Here is a 22,795-nt window from a genome sequence, read left to right as displayed (position 1 = left end):
AATGACATATTTTGTTATTTAAATAAATTAAACAGCATTTTTTAAATAAAGTAGCTAAAAATGTTCAAATAATGCCGATTATTTAGGGTGACACCTAATGACAAGCCAAGATTTGGGTTACTTCTACTCTTGTGGACACAGAATATTAGGCTGGAAGTAGGGAAACAGAGATTTTATTGGGATGATTGTCTGTCATTAATATTTTTTTAAAAGTTTTTTATTGATAAAAAAACCCAAAACAAAAACAAATGTAACGCTATTTTTGGGTTGAGTTTGTGGGGATGGTGGAATTTGGCCTTGGCAAAACACGTGAATCTTGGAATCTTGTTGTTATCTTTATCCTGAATTTCCCGGAAAATATTGGAACCTAGCTTGCTGGGTGTTCTAGATTTATAGGCCAAGTTTTGAGCTTGGAGGTGGTTTTCAAGGATTTCTCTATTTTCCGGGATTTTTTTTGGAAAGAATTGGACAGAATTTTGATTTTGGGGTGTCTGAAATTTTCTTCATTCCTTCAGGTTTTAGGCGAAACTTGACAATTTGGTTGGAAAATTCAGTTATACGGAAATCTGTCTTTATCAAGATAGAGAAATCTGTTTTTAAAAAAGATAAATTGCTCATCCTCTTGCATTTGGTGAATATCAAGTTGGTGTTGCGTATAGGTTGATGCTGGTGAAGTTTGTTTTCTTTCCAATTCAAGATTTCGAACATTGTTGAATTATCAATTGTAGAGCGTGAGACCCCGACAGTTGAAAAAGACTTTTTAGGTGTATGTACAGGTGAAGATTAGTTCAGAGTTTGTTTATTTAGGTGGAAAACATGGCATATGAGTTCAGAAAGTTTATAATATTGCGATTCCTTGGATGGTTCGAAGATCAAGAAACAACAGTTTGGGCTAGTGACAAGAGAAACTGATGTATATATGTTTCTTTTTCATTAATTCATTCATTCAATTTAGGGAACAGAAATATCATTTCTGAAGTTAAATTAGAAGCCTTATTTTATTAAATAGCTTGATTTCATGATTGTTGGATTCGGTTGGTATCAACATGAGATTTTTGAGACTTGTGGGTAAATCTTTTGGATGTTCTGCCTCTGGGGAGCGTCTTGTGTCAGCAGCAAGAGATGGGGATCTTCAAGAAGCTAAGGCATTGTTAGACTATAATCCTCGTCTTGCGAGGTACTCGACTTTCGGTGTTCGCAATTCTCCGTTGCATTATTCTGCCGCTCATGGTCATAATGAGGTATAAGTTCATATAGTTTAATATGAGGTGTTTTTTATTACATCCAAACACTTAATTTCAAGTAGATTTAATCATAAAGTAGTAGTGTAATAAACTTTAGACATTCATATGGTATATAATCATTGTTCCTTAAATTTAGATTGTCGCGCTCTTGCTTGAGTCTGGGGTTGACATTAATCTCAGGAACTATCGAGGGCAGGTACGATCTTGGTCCTTATCCCCTCATCTCCTTCTATCGTGAATGGCACCTGTAGATTCTTCACTTATTGTGAATTAAGTTCCTCAATTCTACGTACCAAAATGGGGATTACTTGGTGCCACGTGCATTAATTTCGTAAAGATCTGTACTTTCTTTGTAACTAAAATAGAGAATTGTGGTGTAAATTGAAATTGTTTTATTTGCTTTCTGGTGGTAGACTGCCCTGATGCAAGCTTCTCAATTTGGTCACTGGGAGGTTGTTCAGACTCTGATTCTTTATAAAGCCAGCGTATGATTTTTCTCGTGTTTTTCTAAAATATTGACGAATCGTGTTCCAGTTCGTGGAAAAAAATAAAGTTGTGATTCTATCTTAGATACACAGAGCTGATTATCTAAATGAAGCAACTGCCCTCCACTTAGCTGCTCTGAACGGTCATTCCCAGTGCATTCGGCTTCTCCTTGCTGATTATGTTCCTAGTAATCCAAATTTCTGTAGCATCTCAAGTAAAAGATCGAAGAATGATAAATCAGTTCCAGATTTTGATGAAGGGTACACAAATTAGAACTGTTTTTTTTTTTTAATTTCTATTTTCCTTTATGCAATTAGCTGAGAATATTTGATTTTCTTGTCTTCCTTAGTGCACTATATGGAGTAATCAACAGACCTGCTGATGGTGGTGTCACAGCCCTTCATATGTCTGCATTGAATGGGCATGTCGAAACACTTCACCTCCTTTTGGATTTAGGGGCATCAGTTACCAATGTCACGTTGGAAGACGGAACAACTATTGATTTGATTGGTGAGATTGATTTCTTATTTCCATTTCTTTTTTTCTTTAAGTTAGAATCATCACACCTGAATCAATAGTTTATGATTTCTAGCTACTGTCATTCTTCTTATTGCATGTGCCATTTCTTTTAGCTTTTTGTTTCTTTTATTGGTACGTCCTCGTTGTCTTAATGATTTCTTGAAAATCATACTTTTAATCTTATCAAATTTGAATTGCTTTTAAATTCCAAGAATATTTGCTTTACTAAATTGTTGCTGAAACCCAAGTCACGGTTTTGATTATCAGCCTGCTAAATTGATGGGGCATAGATTCTTGAGGCAGTTTGGACAATTTACGCTGGTTTTCGTTCTTTTTAATTGCAAAAAAAAAAAAGAGTCATGGCGACTAGCACTTGGTCTTATGTTAATACTAAATATCCTATGATTGAAGGCAATTCAACCTTCAGTAGTCATTTGAAGGAAATTATGCATTTTTCTGGAAATCTGTAGCATCTGTTCATTAACAGGCTTATCTATTATTGTTATATTACGTTATTTATTTTTGAGAGTACAAAATGAATAAATGATTACCTTGCAGGTTCTGGAAGCACACCACTTCATTATGCTGCCTGTGGCGGTAATGTTCAATGTTGTCAGGTTAGTTATCTGGTGACCGATGAGTTTCTGCTGTTCGTCTGTAGAAATGGGTTTAACCCAATGACATCTTTTGTCGCTGTTTTCAGCTTTTGATAGCCAGGGGAGCAAGCCTGACAATGGAAAATGCAAACGGGTATGTATGTTGGCATAGCTAGAAATCTAACCTCCAAACAAAATTATTTAAATTTATGACATTCATCAAGTTAAAGATACATACATGAGAAGGTCAGTATTTAAAAAACATTTTGAGGGAAAGTCGATCTCCAAAGTTTCCCTACATTGTTTATACTTTATATACTTCTTCAAATTATAACGACACCACCTATATTTGGCGTTTTTTCCTGATGCTTTTGCAAATATCTTGTATTAACCAAAGTTTGTTGCACTACAGAATCAATACCTTCTTCGATTAGTATTTCTATTTCAAGTTTAACTATTTATAGTAACCGAATTTTATATCACTAATTGATATTTCACTCTATTATGTCTGAAAGATGGACTCCTTTGATGGTTGCTCGTTCCTGGCATAAAGATTGGCTTGAGGACACTCTTAGCCAACGGCAAGAACGCCAAGCAAAATTTAGTCCTTCACCTTACTTGTGTCTTCCACTTATGAGTATTGTTGAGATTGCTAGGTGAGTGAAAGTCACAATGTTCTACTTGAGTTTCTAAATAAACGAATCTCTCTTATTAGGGGACAAACTTTAGGATAAGGACCCCGACTAATTTTGATGTTTTCCCAGTGATATCGGGTTTTTAAACAGAACCATATGCACTGGCTAAGTTTATACATAAATCGATATCATTCATTAGTTACTGAGAACTTGTTCTACTGTCGCTATATTTGTCAAAGAAGGTTTCAGATAATATCTTTTGTTCGTGGAATTTCAGAGAATGTGGTTGGAGAAGCAATGACTCACTGCCCACATGCTCAGACCCATGTGTTGTTTGCTTGGAGAGGAAGTGCACCGTTGCTGCTGATGGTATATCAATACTAATTCTCTTTCTTTTTTGTTGTTCAGTGCCCCTTGATAAATAGCGTGGCAACTGTTTCACTCGTAAAACGAGAGCAGCTCGAGCATTGCAAAGGGATTAGTGTGGCCTTATTATTCTCTAATTCAATATTCATTTATACTTCCGTACAGATTGTTTCCACGAGTTTTGCACTCATTGTGCCTTATATCTTTGTTCCACCAATCCCACATCCACCGTGGCTCATGGGCCGCCTGGTTCAATCCCCTGTCCGCTATGCCGTCATGGTATAGTTTCTTTCACCAGGCTTGAAAGCACAAAGCCTATCATGAAGGAAATTGCAAGAACGAGTTTATCGCTGCCTTTTTGCGCTTGTGTAGCAGAAATCCCAGAATCCACCTCTGTCGAAACTCCGTTTTGTAAGCCAGACGGTGGTCCGTGTGTTCCGCTCTCTCCTTTTGGTTCTTTCCGATCCTTGAGTTGCAGAAGGTTTCATGCTTTGAAACTCAACCCCAGCCTATGCATGGGATCTCCAGATGTTAGCCATTCTTTGGTTTCAAGAGCAACAGATTGCAGCCTGCAGAATCAGTTGCTTAGATGTTCAAGATCAAGCTTTAGACGCTCGACTTCTCAGAACGAGAGACGGAGATGGCTGTGTTCTTTTAGTCGATCAGTCGAAACTGGACGGAGTTGATAAAGATAGATTGGACTCAAGCTCTTGGCTTGCTGAGCCATCTGGAATATTTCTTTGATGACAAAATTTTATATTTGAATTGTGTATATTGAGGACATTTATTTTGTTCCAGGCTACAATTTTCTTCGAAATTTGTATGTGTTATTATTTGAAATATCTCCTTGGATTTTTAAAAGAACTGTCGACCTCCACCCGTTTTATTTACACTTTCCAGCGGCTTCCTGCTGTGTGTTTTATTTTGTTTTATGGTTTATGTTGCCATTATGTCTTTATGATACTTGTATTCGTTGATCTATCCGGATATGTCACTGTGTAACAAACTATTTTGTCAATAATTTTTCATTTCATGATATAAAAAAAAGTAATAATAGGGATGAAGAAAAGCTGAGCAATCATTGTTGTGTGATATACAGATAAATAATCTTTATCTTATTTTGTATGAGCAGAGAACCATTAATCTCGATAGACAATTATTCATGTGATCATGTAGTCATAAAAAATCACATGAAGTCATAAAAAAATCCGTTTTTTTTTTAAGATTTCCATATTTTGTTTCGATATTTTTTTTTTATTTTGTTACATGATGATTTTTTTTCAAGAAGTTACATGTTGATTTTAAAATCACTTATATTGGGTTTTTTTTTTTTTTTTTAAATCTCAACGTGTTTTTGGAAGAAATTTTACGTTGGATCGGATTCATTTCACCCAGAATAACATTTATTGTTCATTTGGTGTGTGACATCACAAAATATCTGGACTTCACACCAAATGAATGACATGATCCAGCAAGTGAAACACGAGCCTATGGTAATAGTCAATGTTGCCTTGGTGTGGAAGAAGTCATATGAAGCATGGCTCTCATTTTCAAACTGACTAAAATACTAAAATTGTCACGTCAATATAAGCATGTAATTTATAACAATATATATATTATTATTATAATGTGACCGGCCTTACAATAATTTACCTTTTTTATTAAAAAAATTGTTTCCTTATTATATATTTGATTTCTATGTTGGATTTTTTTGACTCTACAGTTGTCAATGACCTAAGCAGGTCCATGCAGTTTCACCATTTATTAAGTGCTGATATTATACCTAATCTCTGGTCTAAAAATCGATGGTTTTGGTATTTTATTTAAATTCTAAGAATTACTGGTAAAGTTGAAATTCACTATTTTAACACAGATAGATTTTCATATTTTACGGTTCTAGTTTGGTGTTGCTTAAAATTCAAATATTTTTAAACCCAAATTTATCTCTTTAAATTTTAATGCTCGAGAAAAAATATTAATAAAACTAATTAAAACTTATACTTCATCACTAGGGGTAGTAGTTTAATTTTTGCATACAATCCCAATTGTTTGGAGATGGTTCCAGTTTGGTTCATGATTCAAAGAGAAATATATTTTGTATATTTAGGCAATCAAATATTTTGTACAAACAGGAAAGATAACAGAAGGATTCAATTCACATCAGAACACATATGCACCAACAATCCACTGAAAACGAACCACGGGATATAAACTGAATCTTATGCTGAGTTTCACTAGTAAGAAACATCCACATATTGCGTCTCACGCCAGTTATCAACTCAAACCCACCCTCGATCGGTTCAAGAGTAATGTTTCCAGGCATAGTTATCTTCTCTATTGTTTCTGAACGCACAGCAGCCGACAGAGTAAACAATGATAAGGAAGATGAGGAATATAATATTGACAACGGCCACCCTCTTCCAGTCACTCTTGATGTTATCCAACAGTCCAGCCTTGCATGCTTGACAGTTATAGCACAAAACATTTGGGTCGCTTTTCCATACAAGGCAATCTGGATTGTCATATATTGAGGCCTGCGTTGAATTCCAGTTTGTGGGGCTAATGTACTGGAAATTGCAATCGTTTGATGGTTTACAGCAACCAGACTGATGAGAAAATATCAGCAATTCGGTTTAGAACATGAATACGAGGCAGAATATAGCAGTAAAATGAAATGTATCTAAGTCAAGCCTATAAAGGCACATTCCACTGCATTTAAAGAACAAATGGCAAGCCACAATGCAAGATGATCAATCAGAGCAGATAGGCAGGTCGTCGCCTCTAATGAAAACTTCATGAGTAATTTTTTCTTGAATGTATAAGTTTTGCTCACACTAAATATACTAGGTTGGGCCAAGGATATCTTGGCTTTGTGGAAAGAGTGAGGCCCCAGGATCCTTTGGTCTTAGTTCAAGTCTCACTTGTGTGGGTATTTAGATTAAATTTAGTTTAGATAGGACCTCTTCCCCCTTTATATCAAATATNCAGTCTCACTTGTGTCACTCACCTGTTAGATGCGCAATTTTTCTATATTTCATCACATCCACTAAGTAAATGACACATCATCGATGCTCACATAAGTATGCACCGTAGGTGTGCAGCATATCAAAACTATATATATATATATATACTACTTTGGCCTTTTCTCGTTATTTCCAGTTTACCAAAAAGTAGCACCAGTGACCAAGATAAAATTTCCACAATTCATAAACATTGCGTCGAAACCCAAAGAAGTTCTGAATTATTAAACCAAGAAACGAAAAATATTGCAGTTCAACATATGGCAAAAAAATCACAGCGTTATGCAAGAAAGTACTTTTATTAAACTCACGGAGTCAAAAGAAGGTTAAAAGGCATCCACCTTTCTACCAAAAGAGCATATGGTTGACCAAGAAAACATAATAATTATAAAACAAAAAGTAATCTACTTTACAAAATTCCCACCAATAACTACCTACGAATGAATTAAAGCCATGATTCAAAACAAATGGTTAACCAGTGATCATAAATCAATTGACAAATTCCTCCAATGTTCACAAATTGCCATCTCGGATACAAAACTTATAGATTAATATAGTGATTTATTCTTGCGAACTTTTCCAATTTTTTTTCCTTCAAAAAACACGTTAAAAATGCTTTTCAGCATTTTAAATACATAATCTGATCATAAAAAAAATTAAGAATTTAGATGCGAAATTCACCCATATAGCAAATACTCAGCAATTTATTTCACAATTTGACCTCAAATGTAAAAACAATCCCCATCCCATCAATCAAGAACACAAAGAACACAAGAACATGGATATGAGTACACACAAATAACAAAAAGCGAGTATGGATTTTTCACACATAGTAATCATACCTGGAGAGCAGATAGGTGTTGTTTGTAAAAATCTTCAACCGGGGTGGAACCATCTTCAAGCAACTTCTGGCAAATCTTACTAGCTTCCAAACAACTCCTGATTTTTCCCCAATTTCCATTAACCCTTTTCTGCAACCAATTCGAATAATCACCAAGCCTGTACTCCTTATACCCCTTTCCGGAAATCTTTTCACCGGCGCCCTTATTCGTCACCACAAAAGCGAAAATCGTGAAGCAAAACAACAAAACAATCAGCAAGAACATGACAAACAGATACAACCACAGCAGCCACGAAACCCTGCAGCACGAACCCACAAGCCCAGCCAAAGAGACCAAAAGAATGAACACTCCCAAGGCGATAACCGGCTTGTCGAGAAACCTCTCGCACTCCGTGTTCGCTTGTTTCGAGAGCCATATACCTCCTCCGATTATAGGGATCGACAGCAAAAGCGTGATGAAGTTGAGAATACCTACCAAATTATTGCTCACGCGCACCATTTTAAAGCCAATTTGAGATTCAAAAAGAATGGGACTGCTGATTACCAGGTGGGATTTCGATCAATTCTTCGAGGATTACAAGGAATTGGGGAAAAAGGAAGAATTTTTATCGGTGCAGGAATTGGGATTGATGATGAGTTTGTAGTGAAGAATGAAGAGTTTCGCAGAAGTTTCAGACTTGTTTATAGAGCGGCAGTGTGACTTTGTGAGTTGGTGCTGAGGTCAACGCTCTATATTGATTCTATATTTCTGTTTTTTTTTTCCTTCTTTTTCCACGTCATATAAATTAGATATAATATAATTTTTATATAAAATTTGTTTTTATAATGAAATTATATTTATATTTATCTAATTTTATATTTTCAAGAGCCATTTGGAAAAAATTGTTCAAAAATAAATTTTGGTTATCGACATTTTAAGTCTCAGTCGAGTTATTTAAAAAGATTATTCAAGATTGATAAGACCTAGCTTTAGGTCAACTATATATATATATAAATAATTTGTTATTACTCCCAAATATTGTTGGAAAGAATATTTATGGGCAAGAAAAATTATTTCTACAAAAATTAAGTATTGAAGAAAATATCTGTTATCTCAAACTCGATATTTCGTCCTAAATTTAAAATTTTAACATCAAAAGTTGATAAATAGTGAAATCTTCACATCTGAAATTCAAATTTAAACATGTAGCCTTATGAATACAAATAAGGATTTCTCATGGTTGAAATATTTAATATTTATTATAACTTTTCGCATTTGAAAGATGAAAGTTTAAAAGAATTCAGAATAAAATAACTCAGATGGATTGCATTTATGATAAATTACAATAATTTAATTTCACTAATAAAATCAGAAATTCAATCCCTATTGCTCTATCTTAGGCATATGGACATATACAAAAGTAGGTCTCTTGTGAGACGGTCTCATGAATATTTATCTGTGAGACGGGTCAATCCTACCGATATTCAAAATAAAAAGTCATGCTTTTAACATAAAAAGTAATATTTTTTCATGGATGACCCAAATAATAGATCCGTCTTAATAAATACGATCCGTGAGACCGTCTTACACAAGTTTTTGCCCATATACATAAGTTGGATGAATTGACAATGATATCCTAAGACAGATATATGTAAATATATTGTGTACATATTATCTTCTTATACTAAACATTTGGTGATATTGAAAATTTTAAAATCAATATATTATATTATCATTATCTCACAAACAAATTTACTTTTAAATTATCATAATACTCATATCCCACCACCGAACTAATTGTATATAAATTTAATATATATTAAATTTTTTATTTACAAATTACAAATATATGGAATACATTTATATTATTTAATCAAATATTATATGCTTTCTAGGCAAAAACTTGCGTGAGACGGTCTCACGGGTCGTATTTGTGAGACGGATCTTTTATTTGGGTCATCCATGAAAAAGTATTACTTTTTATGCTAAGAGTATTACTNGCTTTCTATACCATTTATATTATATTGTTAAGTTTGAAATATCTAAAGTAATTAATTAAAACGACTCTATTTTTTACTTAATAAAAAGTGTTATAAAAATTTATTTTAATAAATTTATCATATCAATTTTTCAAAATTTTAAAATTAATAAACATTTTCTTAAATCTTTATCCAAAATTTTGAATTTTAATGAATATATCGTTTTTAATATAAAAAAAATATTTTAAAAAAACATTGACTAAAAATAAAACAAAAAATAACATATTCAAAATTATAAATATTTGCAATATAAATAAAACTTATTAAACTCTAAAAAATAATTATCGTTAAAAAAATGTTAACTGGACAAGTATACAAAACGTGGATATAAAAGTTAGTAAGATAATATGATTTTAGAGAATTATAATTTTTTTTATTTTATGGTTTAAGTTCTGAATGTCTCCTCTAATTATGGCGGAGCCGACGCTGTAAAAGCCAGCTGCCATTTTTGCCAGCTCCCAGACACTCGCAAATGGCGAATCCAGGTGGAACAGACGATACTCCTTCAACGAAGCCTTCGATAACTCACGTCATCTTCGATATGGACGACCTTTCACTCGGTAATTATGTCTTCAAAACTAATAAAAACCGGAAAATGCCGGTTTCTCGGCTAAATTTTGTTTCTTTTTGATGTATTATGTTGTCAAGTCTTTTTAATTTGGAAAATCGTTAGTGGGTTGTTGTATCTGGCTTTGTTTGGTTTAATGAATGTTTATGTTCCATGTTTTTTAGGCCTTTTTGCTGTGGTCCATTGAATTTAGTTAATTGTTGCTGAAAATTTCAGTGTTATGATATTTATTTATTTTTAATTTTTTTTGCAAGTCAAATAATTTTGTCTTTCTGCATTATCATGCAGGCTGGTAGACTAAGAGTTTTTAGTAGGAAATGAGTTCGTGTGTTCTGGTGAATGCTGAATATGGCAATCCAAGTGATCTAAATTTTGTTTCATGTTGAATAAACTTTACGAAGCTCGTGTAATAATGTAAAACTTTAGCCAAAGGATGGAGGGATATTGGAAAAATGTGGGTAATTTTTTAAAACTTAGCAACTTATTTTCACAATTAAGGATGGCCATAATTTGCAGTGTGTACTGTGGAAGTGGTGGTGATTTTGTGTCCAACACAGTTATTTGCCTCTGTGGCACCCTTGTGGCTGTTATGTTAGAAAGAATTCGGGATTCATAAGTGGATTTTTAGCGGTCGATTCCACATCTCTGGATGCAGCGCTGTGAATGGAACAGGGGCGATTGCTATTTGCTTTTGTTTTGTCCTTTTGACTTGTAAATTGAGGTGTATTTTTTTGTTTCGGAATCTTGTTTTTCTTTTGGACTGTGTGTTCGATAGCATGCGTGTGTACAATGGTAAATAAAGTGAGAGGTCAAAGAGCGATTCAAGGTTTAAAGATTCAACTTATAATTATTGATGTGATGAGTCTAATAGGTTTTTCTTTTCCATAGCTCATTGAATGTATTGGTGGTTTCTCTTCCTGTAATAGTATGTGCTACTCTTTCTTTACCCTTTTCACCGCTGTTGATGTCTTTCATTTTTATTATCCTTTTTTTAACCTATTCTTGATATTTAAACGTTGTTTGTAGGGATTTCATTTACCTAATTGCGTATTTGGAGTGTTTTTCATTTTATTCAGATACAGAGAAATTCTACACTGAAGTCCAAGAAATTATCCTTTCTAGATACAGCAAGACTTTTTATTGGTCCTCGAGGCTAAAATGATGGGTAAGAAGGCAATAGAGGCTGCTCGAGTTTTTGTTGAAGAGACTCGAATTAGTCATTCACTCTCTGCCGAAGATTTTCTTGTTGAAAGAGAAGAAATGCTGAAAAATATGTTTCCGTTTATGCATTTTTCTGATATTTGGTTTGTGATGTCGGATATTCTCCTCCTATTGCATCTATCATCTATGATGCCAAACTGTACTTCAGTATCCTGTATCAGATGTGAAAGCACCGTGCACTGGCATGGACACAAATGGTTTTTCTTTTAGATATAAGTACAGGAAATAGCAATTGGTTTACAGGTTTGCTGCTTGGGGAAATCGAATCCTGTTATTTAATGACACTTTGTGATAAACTGATATTGGAATGAATAAAACAAAATTAACTTGTCACCGTTAATAGTTTTCCTCGATAAACTTTCATCACTTGATTGTCCTGTCCTGGCCTCTTCCTAACTAACTGTGGTTTATCTCTTTTAATCTTTTACTTTTCTGATCATAAATGTGAACTTCAACACTCTTCCTTTATCAGCTTATTTGGACAGCAATTCTCTTTGTTACCCCTGACTATTACTTTTGTCACTTATCTTTGTAATACAGGAGCCAGTCGTTTGATTTTGCACCTCCATGCAACAGGAATACCAATTTGTGTTGCAACTGGGTAAGTCTTAGTTTTATATTCTGAAGTCATGAGATTTTGGTGGGTTGCTAATTTTAGCTAAGATCTGCCGCAAGTTAATGAACCGATGGCACTCACACAGTTCGCACAAGAGGCATTTCCTATTGAAAACACAGACACGGTGAACTTTTTTCACTGATGCATCATATTGTTCTTGGCGATGATCCAGAAGTTAAACAGGGGAAACCATCACCAGATGTGTTCCTTGCCGCAGCTAAAAGATTCGAGGTATCATCTCTTTTTTTAATAAAGTATAAGTAGTTGTTTGCCACTAGTACAGAACTACATATGCATATTTTTGTCATGAACATGTTTATCATTAATGCACTTTACCAATTCTCTTCTCGAACTCTGTGTACTTAATGTCTTTCTGGTTCCCGGCAACAATCTGGCCGTTAATCTTTTGTATTTGACAAGTCGAATTGATTGATTCTGAAAAATTGGTAGTTTTCTTGAACCTCTGTTTTTCTTGAGCTCTTTAATTGTACTTCTGGATGAGAGAGATTGATCTGAATTGCAGACATTCAAAAATATAATATGCCTTAGATACGAAGCTGCTTGCTTTGTGGTTTGATCAATTTTTTGTTCGTATGGTAGTGCGAAGGCGAATTTTATATTTTTTTCTGTTAAAGTTCTCTCTCTTTGACATGGCGCTGTTTTTACTTTTTCCCCCTTCAGTACATGGGCTAAGAATTTGAACATCCTTACCTTGAACTCATTTATGTTATGGCTGTAAAAAGTGAAAAGACTGTGGAAGGAAACTCAATTTGAGAGAAAAATGTTGCTTTATGTGGGTTGTTCTGTGCATTTACTTCCACCAACAAGCTATAAAATTTTTAGATGCAACTGATAGAGGAAGCAAAAGGAAACTAGATCGTGATCAAATCAAAAGACTAATTACGGCTATATACAAGGAAGCAGATCATGGGTTATTGGCCAAAATTGCACGTAATTAGATCGCATTTTATTCATTAATCATGGACTTCTACCAAATCTTCTTCTGTTATCAATTCAAATCTGTATTCCTACAGTTCCCCTTAAGCTGAAGTGTACAGGTTAAACATTTCTATTTGCTTAATCCCTCAAACTTTGGTGTAAGGAAACCCTTTGTTATTATATCAGCTACCTGCTGTTTGGTTAGCAAATAACTGAATAGGTCATGCAAATACTCCCATTATCTAGCTTCCCCTTGATAATCTGTCTGTCCGTCAATCTCCGATTACATAGTCGTATCATTATGCACCAGGTCGTGAGCTATGTTTGTTGCTGCTCCGTTGTTGCAATGCATTATTATATGACTATGTACTGCTATCTTGAGTTCCTGTAGAAAGCTTTTACCAAATTCCTTTGCAAATTCGACTAGCCATGGCCTGAAATTCAGATTCAATGCAACTCCCAGCTACCATTGGTTGTTTCTTCTCCAAATTACTGGATTGCCCACACATATGTGCAGTAGCCCGAGGTTGAATGCTATCCAGTATGGAGCCAAACCAATCAGCATCAGTGTAGAATTTTCAAGTCCCTTTTTTTTTCCTTTTTGAAGTGTAGGCCCATTCCTGGTGTTCCTTTGAGATTCTTCAGAGTTAGACAAAATCTAAACGTTTTAGAATTATGCTTTTGTTTTATGGTGGGATAAGGCATCTGCTCAAAGGAGATACATTATTTTTCAGGTAGTTTAACTAAGATAGAGGTTACCATATGCATATTTTATATCTCGTTTGACTTTCTTCAGAAAGGACTATGTATTCTTAATAACTTCTTGACGTTTTCTAAGAAACAACAACTATTACCTTTGATTTTAACGGTGGAAATAAGGTCGGACAAAGTACCAAAATAGCTGTAATGATGTAGAAAATGAAATATTGCATCAGCATTGCGACATATTCTCATTGCTAAATGGAACTAGGGTCATTATCTTATTGTTCACACTAAATAATTGATTCCAATATGTTGTGCTTGGATGGAGAGATTTAAAACTATGTTTTTCAAATTCATTTGGTTGTTTTGATGAATTTGTGTTTGATGAATTTTAAATCCACTTCACCCTTGTCTTGTGTAAATGCAATAGTGATTATGATGGATTTGTAATCCACCCCTCAAGTGCCTCCCCAAATGAAATTCATCCACCCAGATCAAATCATTCCATCCAAGCACAACCCTAATAAATTTCTTGGAAGAATATTACTGGTAAGGCATGAATGGAAAGCTAAATGAGTTTTTTTTTTTATTGTAAAGTGTAAACTAGAATTGATTGTTCCGTACTGCTCAGGACAAAGTTTGTATTCTTAGAAGAAAGACTAGAGAAGTCCTTTTTATAGTAAAAATGAAACAACTAAAGCCATACATATCTGGGATATGCACTAAAATGTTAACCAAAACGCACATTTATTGTCTATGTGTAAACATTTAATCGAAATCTTTACTTATCTCCCTCTTCAAGCAAAAGCAAATAGACACTATGCGTTCCCCATTTTATAACATTTTCTAATTATTTTCACAAACTTTGTTGCATGTTTCTTGACATCTTGCTACTGCTGACCAAGTGCTCGTAATTTTAACAGTTTGTTTTCTTTTTTTTTTTTCAAATCGATGGCGATTCTGAAAACGTTTGACCTCAGGTCGGTGGTGATGGTCCTGGATCCAAGGTTGGATAGTTCATTTCATGAAACTGCCGATCAAGTTCTAAGCTCCCTGTTGGACTTCAATCCAGGAGATTGGGGATTGCCGCCATTCGACCGTTAAAACCGTTCACACATTGATTGATATGTTTGCCATTCAATCTTTCTGCTACTTTTTGAAATGGCTGTATACATGATTTGCAGATTCATTGGTCATGGAATTCACACAAACAAAATTTTATGGGAAGAAGAAGATTGTGTTGAATGGCAACTTTTGGTTAACTTTATAACCTTGTGGGGTTGTAAAAAAATGTTATTTACATGGTATTTTGCATTGTTAATGGAATCCTTTCTTCTTCTTTATTATTATTTTTTTTAAAAAAAACATTCGAACTTGTCAAAATATTGTCTATATCTGTATAATCTATACTATCCTATATAGTATATTTAAAATTATAATCAATAAAAATGACCATATTATTTGTAATTAAATTAGAAAATAAAAAATTATTATAAATAGCATAATTTTTTTATAAAAAAAAATCGACTTAAATAATTAGTTTAATCATGAAATTCTTATAAAAAATTATCTTTGAAGTTCTTAATTATAATATAATCTCAATTTTGTGGATTTTGAAAAAGAAAGTAATTATCAATGTTAGAAAAGTAAAACAAGAGACAGGCAATGAGAATTTAAGTTTAAAATATTCATTCTCATATAAATATCATCCGTTTGCATTTAGATGAATGAATTCGAGATTAGAGATTTCACATCCACAAATCACAATAATTAATTAATTGGTGTTTGACAAAATCTACTTGATAATTAATTTCAAATCTCAATTAGTTATTTTTTTGAGTATAATTGAAATAGAGTCATATTCTTTCAAATATTCATCAGATTCAAGTCCTTCAATCCAAACGTATCCTCAAATTTGAATTTTTCTTTAATGCGATTTCATCAATAATATATATCCCATCAAGTCCCTTCGAATAAGATACATCTTTTCAAATTCAATCTTTTAAGTACTAACAATAATAATCCGTTAAAATTGGAACTCCTTCAAAAGTCAAGAGTAGTAATTTTGGCACTTAAGAAGATGTCATCAAAATTACAATTTTTTTTTTTTGTAAATGCAAGAAAAATTCAAGAGCCACAGTTGACTATTATATATGATAATTTTCCATCGTAGGGAATAGAATAAGTGAGTTCTAACTAAATTTATGATATTTTTTCATGTAAATTCAACGATTGTGAAAGAAGAAATAACATTAGTTGAACCGGCAGGAGAGGTCGGTCCATTTTGGCTCCTATAAACTATTCATTCAAACTATCACATTATATACTTTCTTTATTCTAAAGTTGAAATTAGTTTTAAGTAATGAAACACACCTCTTAAATTGTAAAGCAATAACTACTAATTAATAGACATAAATTATTCGACTAATTATGATTTCAAGTTTTTTCTTATTTAGTAATTAGATATTTATGATACCGANAGGTTGACTTTTAAATATTATTTTATTCCAACAAATATTAATCACATGCATGAACGAAATAAAAATAATTTAATTACCATTTTGAATAAAATAAACATAAAAACTTGCCACCAAATCGAGCCGAGTAAAATAAAATGAACATATTAATTATACAAGAAACCAAATATTTTTTTTTTAAAGAAAAAAGAAGAGTAACACTATACCCAACCATCGTCCCAATATATTAATTTATATTATTGATTATTATATATAAATTACATTAATCATATTTTTTGAAAAAATAGAATTCCTCGAGTTTTAGAAAAAAATCACAAAGAACTGCCTAATATACATATCAATGATCAAGTTTTACTTTGTTAAGGTTGACAAATGGATGCAGGTGCTAGTTTCTGTCGTCACCATACATCGCGCAGGTATCGTCCATTCATTTGCAGATTCTTCACCATGCTCTCCGCTTTCGAGCTGTCCAGAGATCCCTGAAAAAAGACACGTTAGTAGTTAGACGCAGTAAAAATAGCACATTCAAAAAGAGACCATGTACATAAAATGAGGTCCCCCACACTCCCGAGTAGTTGTTCATCATAAATTGTCGTTTGAAATATACATTGATAGGAACTGGAAGAAAAGGAGGACCTAGCAAAAGAAAAACCAGAGCCACGAACCTGTTCTTGCACTATGGTGTGGAGGGTTCGGTGAACGTCGCGAGCCATGCCTTTGGCATCGCCACATACGTAAATGTAGCCGCCCATGGAGAGTACATTCCACACATCAGAAGCCTGTGATTCACCACATACAATTCAAATATATTATGAATTCCAACTTTCTCATAAACATCTAGCCGCTAACACACATGCATTGTGGGACCATAATATTCATATATATATAAAATAATATTTCATATAATATTTTTTAATTAATGAAAATAATTTAATTTGAATGAAAAATAACATAAATATAGAAATATCTATAACTATGTTAAAGTTTTAAATAATTTGCACTGTTTGGATAGTTAATTAGAGAGAGAGACGGTTGAAGACAGAAAATTAGGGAGAATGAAAATTGTGGAAGTTTAATGGAATTCTGAAAAAAGCTTCACCATCCACACCAATCTTAAGACAGAAATTAATTTTTGCCATTCGAGAAATCAACATGACTGGTGAAAATAGTTACACCTACCTTTTGCACCATCTTATGCTGCACGTATTCTTTATTGGCTCCCTCACGTGAAAATGCGATGATGAGATCTGAAACTACACCAGCTTCGACAAAGTTGTTCAACTCGTCCGCATAAATGAAATCCTGCAAATTGCAGCAGCTACTGTGAATATTGTTGCGTTATGATACCGTAAAGAATGTCTCGAAACGAATGCTTAAATAATCACTAACCATCTTACGGTTCCTGCATCCGAAAAATAGGGTGGCAGGACCAAGTTCCGATCCAGATTCCTTTAGAGCTAATCTCTCCTGTAATATAAACAGCAAATATCAAGGATCCAAATTGTATTCAAGTCTCAAAACAATATTCAAGATTTGACAACATTTTGCACAAACCTGAAGAAAACCACGAAATGGAGCCAAACCCGTACCAGGACCGATCATAATTATTGGTAGTTTAGGATCAGCAGGGAGCCTGAAGTTTGAAGTTCGGACAAAAATAGGTGCCCGATTGCACTCAGGACTTTCCTCTAAAGACACAGAATTCTGAAAGTGGTAGCAATTGAGAATCAAGGCTTCAGAAAGAGCAATCAAGTGACAAGAAGGTGCATGATCTACTTGACAATAAAAAGCAACGAGTGTAGTGGACTACAATATCATATGCAGATGCAGTGTGCCAAGGGGAATAGTGCTATTTATAACAGCACAAAAAAAACCGCTCATATTTGACCTTCTCAAACAATCAATTACGACTAAAACATGGAAACTTATTGGAATAATGGAAAAATACCTTCATCCACGTGGAGCAAACACCCTTATGAATTCTCCCTGTTGGTGTTTTCTCGAAAACCAAAGCACAAGTCACATGGATCCTAGACGGTGAAATTCTGGAAGAACAATTAGAGGCAATGAGAATCAGAAAAATTGGCAAACCAAACAAAATAAAGGCAAATATGACAATCGATTATCACGCCTATCGTGTGTCATACAGAAATTGCATAATGAAAGATACGGAAGAGGATGATGAACACTCACTTTGGGGAAGACGAGATGGAATAAAATCTGGCCTGCAGGCGTGGAGCAACCGCGGCAAAGAAAACACCGAGAGGAGGCTTGGCAGAGGGGAAATCAGCCATGACCTCAACTAGACTTCTCTGGCTAGCAACAACATATTGAGCATATTCCTCCTGATGATGCATCCATATCCATGAGAAAATGCTAGTTTTTGGCTTTGGTATCATGCATAAAAGTAAGTAATCCAAATACATAATGAACCTATACTAACCTTTCCAGCCGGAGAAGTAAGATGATTGAGCCGATCAGCTTCATTTGGATCGGAAGCATAAGCCGCTAATGCGAGCAAAGCAGACTGAGAAAACGGACACATTTGAGACATAATTATTCCCTGCGTGAAAGGAAAATATGATAACACAACATTATATACCTTTTTGGGAGCGTTCAAGAGATCCGCATATTTAGTAAGTGCAGTCCTTAAAGTGCAAGGAGGGAAAGGAGGTAGCAAGGAGCCACCACAGAGTGGAGAGCCATCCTCCTTGTCAGCATGGAGTGAGAAGTATGTTTGCAACGGAAGATTCAATAATCTTTCTGCTTCCTCTACTGTTTCAATCAAATTCTCGCAATAAACACCAACATGATCTCCAGTTTCATATCTGCAGAATAGGATAAGCATTTAGAGTATAATAAGATTTGCTCTTCTCCCAAAGTTCAAAATTGGGGAAAAGCCGATTCATGATTCGTTAAGGACATTCAGTATCTAGAGAATGCAATGGGTACAATATGTAAAAACAGGACTTACGTTAGTCCAGTTCCAGATATGTCAAATTCCAAGTGCGTGCACGAACGGTCAGACGCGGGAGAGTGAAGTTCTCTCCTTACCGCAACATTCACTCTTCAGAACAAACATAAAAATGTCAAGTAAAATAAAATAAATTGCCAGTTTAAATTTATACGAAAGAATGGTCCAAAGAGGAAATAAAAAAGAAACTGGTAGCACTCTCATTACATGCAGGGATGCTGAGCATCATAAGCGGTATTGCCATTTGCTGAGCCATTCTCCATAACCGATCCATCTGTCTGGTCATAGAATACAACTCGATATTCCAAAACTGCGGCAGTATAGGGAGTAGCGCCAGAGGCCTTATCCTCATCAAGAAGTAATTTATCCAACTCAGGCCACACTAACTCACGCCTAGATTACCATCAAGTGCGATGATTATTTTAAGCAATCATCCGATGAACTGAAAGATCGAGAATAAAAATTCATTTTACTTATTAATCATGATCCCAGTACCATGCGGTGAAGTCATCTTCAATGCATTGATCGTCGTCTCCGAGACCCACTGGAACAAGCCTCTTTCCACCTGAAATATGCATTTGTCCAGTAAGAAATGGAAACACAAGGCAAGACCATAAAAGAAACAACACGGAGAAAATATCCTCTAATAAAGTTTGTCTCTACATCCAACATTCATTTTGATAATGACCTTTCAAAAACTAAGGAAAGGCGGCAGACAAATGAACAATTCTGAAGCAAACAAAACTTACTTCAATCTAGAGCAGAAAAAATACCTTGCTCAGAAATCAAGTCGTCCACAACTTTGCCAATCTATTAAACAAACATAGACAAAAAAAAGACACTTCAGTTGATGTTTACAAGATAACAATCTTAGCCAGGTTAGCCTCTACTCATATATGTATCAAACAAGCAGATACCTTGTTAAAATGTTCATATTGCCTGTTCCCGAGCCCAAATACAGCATAATGAAGATTCTTAAGCCAATCTGATTTCTCTTCTCCCTGTCACAAAACTTAGAAATTAACCTCAAAGTACACCCTCTATTTTTTACATCCTAGAAATTTGTTAGGATTAACAACTGCCTCTGCCAGCAGGCTTACTCAGTCATGGTATTTGTTTGCTGATATGGTTTTTGGTAAAATGATAATTGTTTGATCACACGGTTGACTCGAAAATCAAGATCACTTGATTTGCAAGTTGGTGCGATTACTGGATAGCGGTTTAGCTGGAAACAACAGTCGCCCATTCGAACGGTGCTCTACATGGGACTCTTGGACTGCTTTGTGACTTATATGTTCTCGATTGCGCTCGTGGACTGTTTTATGATTTATACATTTTATCAATACCGGAGGCTATAGTTTTTATGAAGTGGTCAATGCTTAATCCAAAAAAAATTACTTATTCTTCGAGGGGTGATCTACATGTGACTCGTGGACTGCTTTATGATTTATAAGTTCTCGCTTGCATCAGTATCAGTACCGGTGGTTATATTATTATGAAGTGGTAATGCTTAATCCAAAAAAATTAGATATTCTTCAACGGGTTTTACCTCTGTAAACCATTTGTAGAACCTAGCCGCATTGTCTGTTGGCTCACCATCTCCATACCTGTATCCAACCAAAACTCACCAACTCAATAAATCATTACAGCAATGTCCTTTTATGCAAGTGCCAACTTTTTAGTTACAAAATTAATGAACCCACGTGGCTAGGAAGAAGAACGCAAAGGTTTCCTTCTTCAGTTTCTCTTCATACTCGTCATCATCCGCAGCATAATCATCCTACCAAGATTAAAAGGAACCGGATCAAAACTTGATCCCAGGGGAGAAAAGAATAACATAAAGTAAAACAGAAATAGAGAAACAAAACTCACCAAGTCAACCACTTTAAACTTGGCCTGTTGATAACGTGCTTTAGCTTCCTCAGCCAGAGCCTTTACAAAAAGAAAATCAAAGAAATTTATAAAAATGTCAACGAAGTACATAGCTAAAACTAGACGAGAAACCTATAATCATAAATATTTCCAATTTATAATCCATGATTATCAATTCAAACAAGATTCTTAAAGTCCTCAAGCACTTCAATTTGTTCCCATCATTGACAAGATCATTCTTGTTACTTCAAAAGCTAGATTCATCGCCCACCGAGAAACTTGCAGTTTAAAGAGATGGAAATTGTCATGATCACCCTTTTTCCGAGGAGAATATCCCAAAATAATATCAAATTTGTTTCGCTCCTCCAATTTAGTCAAAAAATTTCTTCAGTTTACCTTAGCAAAGCCTTCAGCGGTACCAGTCTGTGTCCCAAAAAATATGGTAACTTGCTTCTTCCCATCATCCACTTCCTCCGGCTCCTGCGCGGCCTTCGAAATCACCAACCTCGGAGGCTCCACCTTCTTCGCGGATCCGGCTGCCCTCCGCCACACCAGCACGACAACGCACCCGATCAGCACCGCAAACGATGTAGTGAGCAGCATCACGAGGTCCCTGTTCTCAACCAGTATCGCCGGCGCCGCGTCCAACGATCCATTGGAATTGTCGATTTTGACTACTTTCAACAACGCAGCCATGAAATCAAACGACGAGAGCTTCTCCGAAGTCGGTTCCATGGTTTCTCAACTGGCTAGATTTCCTAATAAGCAAAGATTTTATCGATCCTCCTCCGGAAGAAGAACACAAAAACGGCGGAATAACTGGCTCCCGAATGAATCCCAGAGTCTCTCCCTCCCTCTTACGGAAATATTGATGAAATTAGTAGTTGAGAGTTGAAAGAGCGTTGCGGAGAGACTCTGACTTTGAAGAAAGTAAAACGTGGTGCCTTAAATGACGTTCATATGGAGAGGACACGCCCACCAAACAAGACTCCTCCACCCACATAATACTACCTCTCTCAGGCCACAGACTCGTTCGGCCTGTGTGAGTCCACACCATATATATATATATATATATGTGTTTATATTTTATTAAAGTTGAGAGTACATAATAGTAACTACCTAACGAGTATATTAACTTTTTCTTTCAATTTTATCTTTATATGATACTAATATTACACTTTTATTTTTTTATTTTGTTTATTTTTAAATTTCAACACACAATTTTATTTTTATTTTTTTAATTTCTACAATTCAAATATCTATTTAGTCCATCTTTAATTTGTCAAATGACACTTTAGTCTATCGATCATGATAAAAAAAATTTGTGTACACACGCATAGCATGTGCATAGTAACTAGTATTTTATTAAGTTTGAGATGTCTTGAGTAACTAATTTTTGTTGTCATGACCTATTTTAATAATTATATATATAAATAAAATGTTAAAATTTTAAAACAAATCACATAATACATAATATTGATCACGTATTATATTACACATAATGTGAGTGAAATCGCTAAGATTATATGTACACCAACCTCATCGTCTCATCCCAAACATATCTAAAACTATTGTACAAAGATTGAGTATATTTCGACATCGTTATATATAATAATAAAAGATTTATAATATAAGACAATAAATTGAAAATAGTTTATACATACAAACGCATCTAAAATTATAATACAGAATCAAATACT

General features: G+C 34.5%; 3 protein-coding genes and 1 long non-coding RNA gene across 6 annotated transcripts; 2 read left to right on the top strand and 2 right to left on the bottom strand.

Annotated features, from left to right (window-relative positions):
- Positions 1-40: 40 nt before the first annotated feature.
- On the top strand, positions 41-4,688 carry LOC140971294 (probable E3 ubiquitin-protein ligase XBOS32). Its single transcript, XM_073433496.1, has 10 exons — positions 41-1,241; positions 1,381-1,440; positions 1,658-1,729; positions 1,815-1,990; positions 2,080-2,240; positions 2,808-2,866; positions 2,953-2,999; positions 3,361-3,501; positions 3,758-3,849; positions 4,012-4,688. Exons 1-10 carry the CDS (start codon positions 1,047-1,049, stop codon positions 4,530-4,532), a joined length of 1,524 nt encoding a protein of 507 aa, XP_073289597.1. The 5' UTR covers positions 41-1,046; the 3' UTR covers positions 4,533-4,688.
- A 1,235-nt stretch (positions 4,689-5,923) lies between these two features.
- LOC140971292 (tetraspanin-8-like) lies at positions 5,924-8,411 on the bottom strand. Its single transcript, XM_073433491.1, has 2 exons — positions 7,709-8,411; positions 5,924-6,452 (listed from the first exon to the last, which is right to left on the bottom strand). The coding sequence occupies exons 1-2, from the start codon at positions 8,204-8,206 to the stop codon at positions 6,147-6,149; spliced, it is 804 nt and encodes a 267-aa protein (XP_073289592.1). The 5' UTR covers positions 8,207-8,411; the 3' UTR covers positions 5,924-6,146.
- Positions 8,412-10,052: 1,641 nt separating this feature from the next.
- LOC140971291 (uncharacterized) lies at positions 10,053-15,090 on the top strand. 3 transcript variants are annotated; one of them, XR_012174288.1, is made up of 4 exons: positions 10,053-10,286; positions 11,371-12,116; positions 12,217-12,362; positions 14,753-15,090. It is a non-coding gene; the product is annotated as an uncharacterized lncRNA (long non-coding RNA). The 3 variants fall into 3 exon arrangements; XR_012174287.1 differs by adding an exon at positions 11,183-11,219 and having other exon boundaries at positions 11,377-14,041; positions 14,845-15,090; XR_012174286.1 differs by having other exon boundaries at positions 11,371-12,362.
- Positions 15,091-16,462: 1,372 nt separating this feature from the next.
- LOC140971290 (NADPH--cytochrome P450 reductase-like) lies at positions 16,463-22,108 on the bottom strand. Its single transcript, XM_073433490.1, has 18 exons — positions 21,492-22,108; positions 21,096-21,155; positions 20,927-21,003; positions 20,773-20,830; positions 20,141-20,224; positions 19,997-20,033; positions 19,719-19,788; positions 19,431-19,616; positions 19,224-19,316; positions 18,852-19,077; positions 18,693-18,776; positions 18,443-18,594; positions 18,198-18,294; positions 17,804-17,953; positions 17,639-17,716; positions 17,429-17,551; positions 16,915-17,028; positions 16,463-16,728 (listed from the first exon to the last, which is right to left on the bottom strand). Exons 1-18 carry the CDS (start codon positions 21,828-21,830, stop codon positions 16,648-16,650), a joined length of 2,109 nt encoding a protein of 702 aa, XP_073289591.1. The 5' UTR covers positions 21,831-22,108; the 3' UTR covers positions 16,463-16,647.
- Positions 22,109-22,795: the final 687 nt, after the last annotated feature.

This window comes from Primulina huaijiensis, chromosome 2, assembly GCF_012295235.1.
Source record: "Primulina huaijiensis isolate GDHJ02 chromosome 2, ASM1229523v2, whole genome shotgun sequence".
Lineage (NCBI taxonomy): Eukaryota > Viridiplantae > Streptophyta > Magnoliopsida > Lamiales > Gesneriaceae > Primulina > Primulina huaijiensis.
This window is presented reverse-complemented; position numbering and strand designations above follow the sequence as displayed.

Bases quoted from the DNA above. Each gene is read 5' to 3' on its own strand.
- LOC140971294 (XM_073433496.1), top strand. From the start codon at position 1,047: ATGAGATTTTTGAGACTTGTGGGTAAATCTTTTGGATGTTCTGCCTCT. The intron at 1,242-1,380 runs GTATAAGTTCAT...CCTTAAATTTAG, and splicing joins CCGCTCATGGTCATAATGAG to ATTGTCGCGCTCTTGCTTGA. The intron at 2,241-2,807 runs GTGAGATTGATT...ATTACCTTGCAG, and splicing joins AACAACTATTGATTTGATTG to GTTCTGGAAGCACACCACTT.
- LOC140971292 (XM_073433491.1), bottom strand. From the start codon at position 8,206: ATGGTGCGCGTGAGCAATAATTTGGTAGGTATTCTCAACTTCATCACG. The intron at 6,453-7,708 runs GTATGATTACTA...TTTTCTCATCAG, and splicing joins AACACCTATCTGCTCTCCAG to TCTGGTTGCTGTAAACCATC.
- LOC140971290 (XM_073433490.1), bottom strand. From the start codon at position 21,830: ATGGAACCGACTTCGGAGAAGCTCTCGTCGTTTGATTTCATGGCTGCG. The intron at 21,004-21,095 runs GTGAGTTTTGTT...TAATCTTGGTAG, and splicing joins AGTTTAAAGTGGTTGACTTG to GATGATTATGCTGCGGATGA. The intron at 18,595-18,692 runs GTTAGTATAGGT...ATGCATCATCAG, and splicing joins TTACTTCTCCGGCTGGAAAG to GAGGAATATGCTCAATATGT.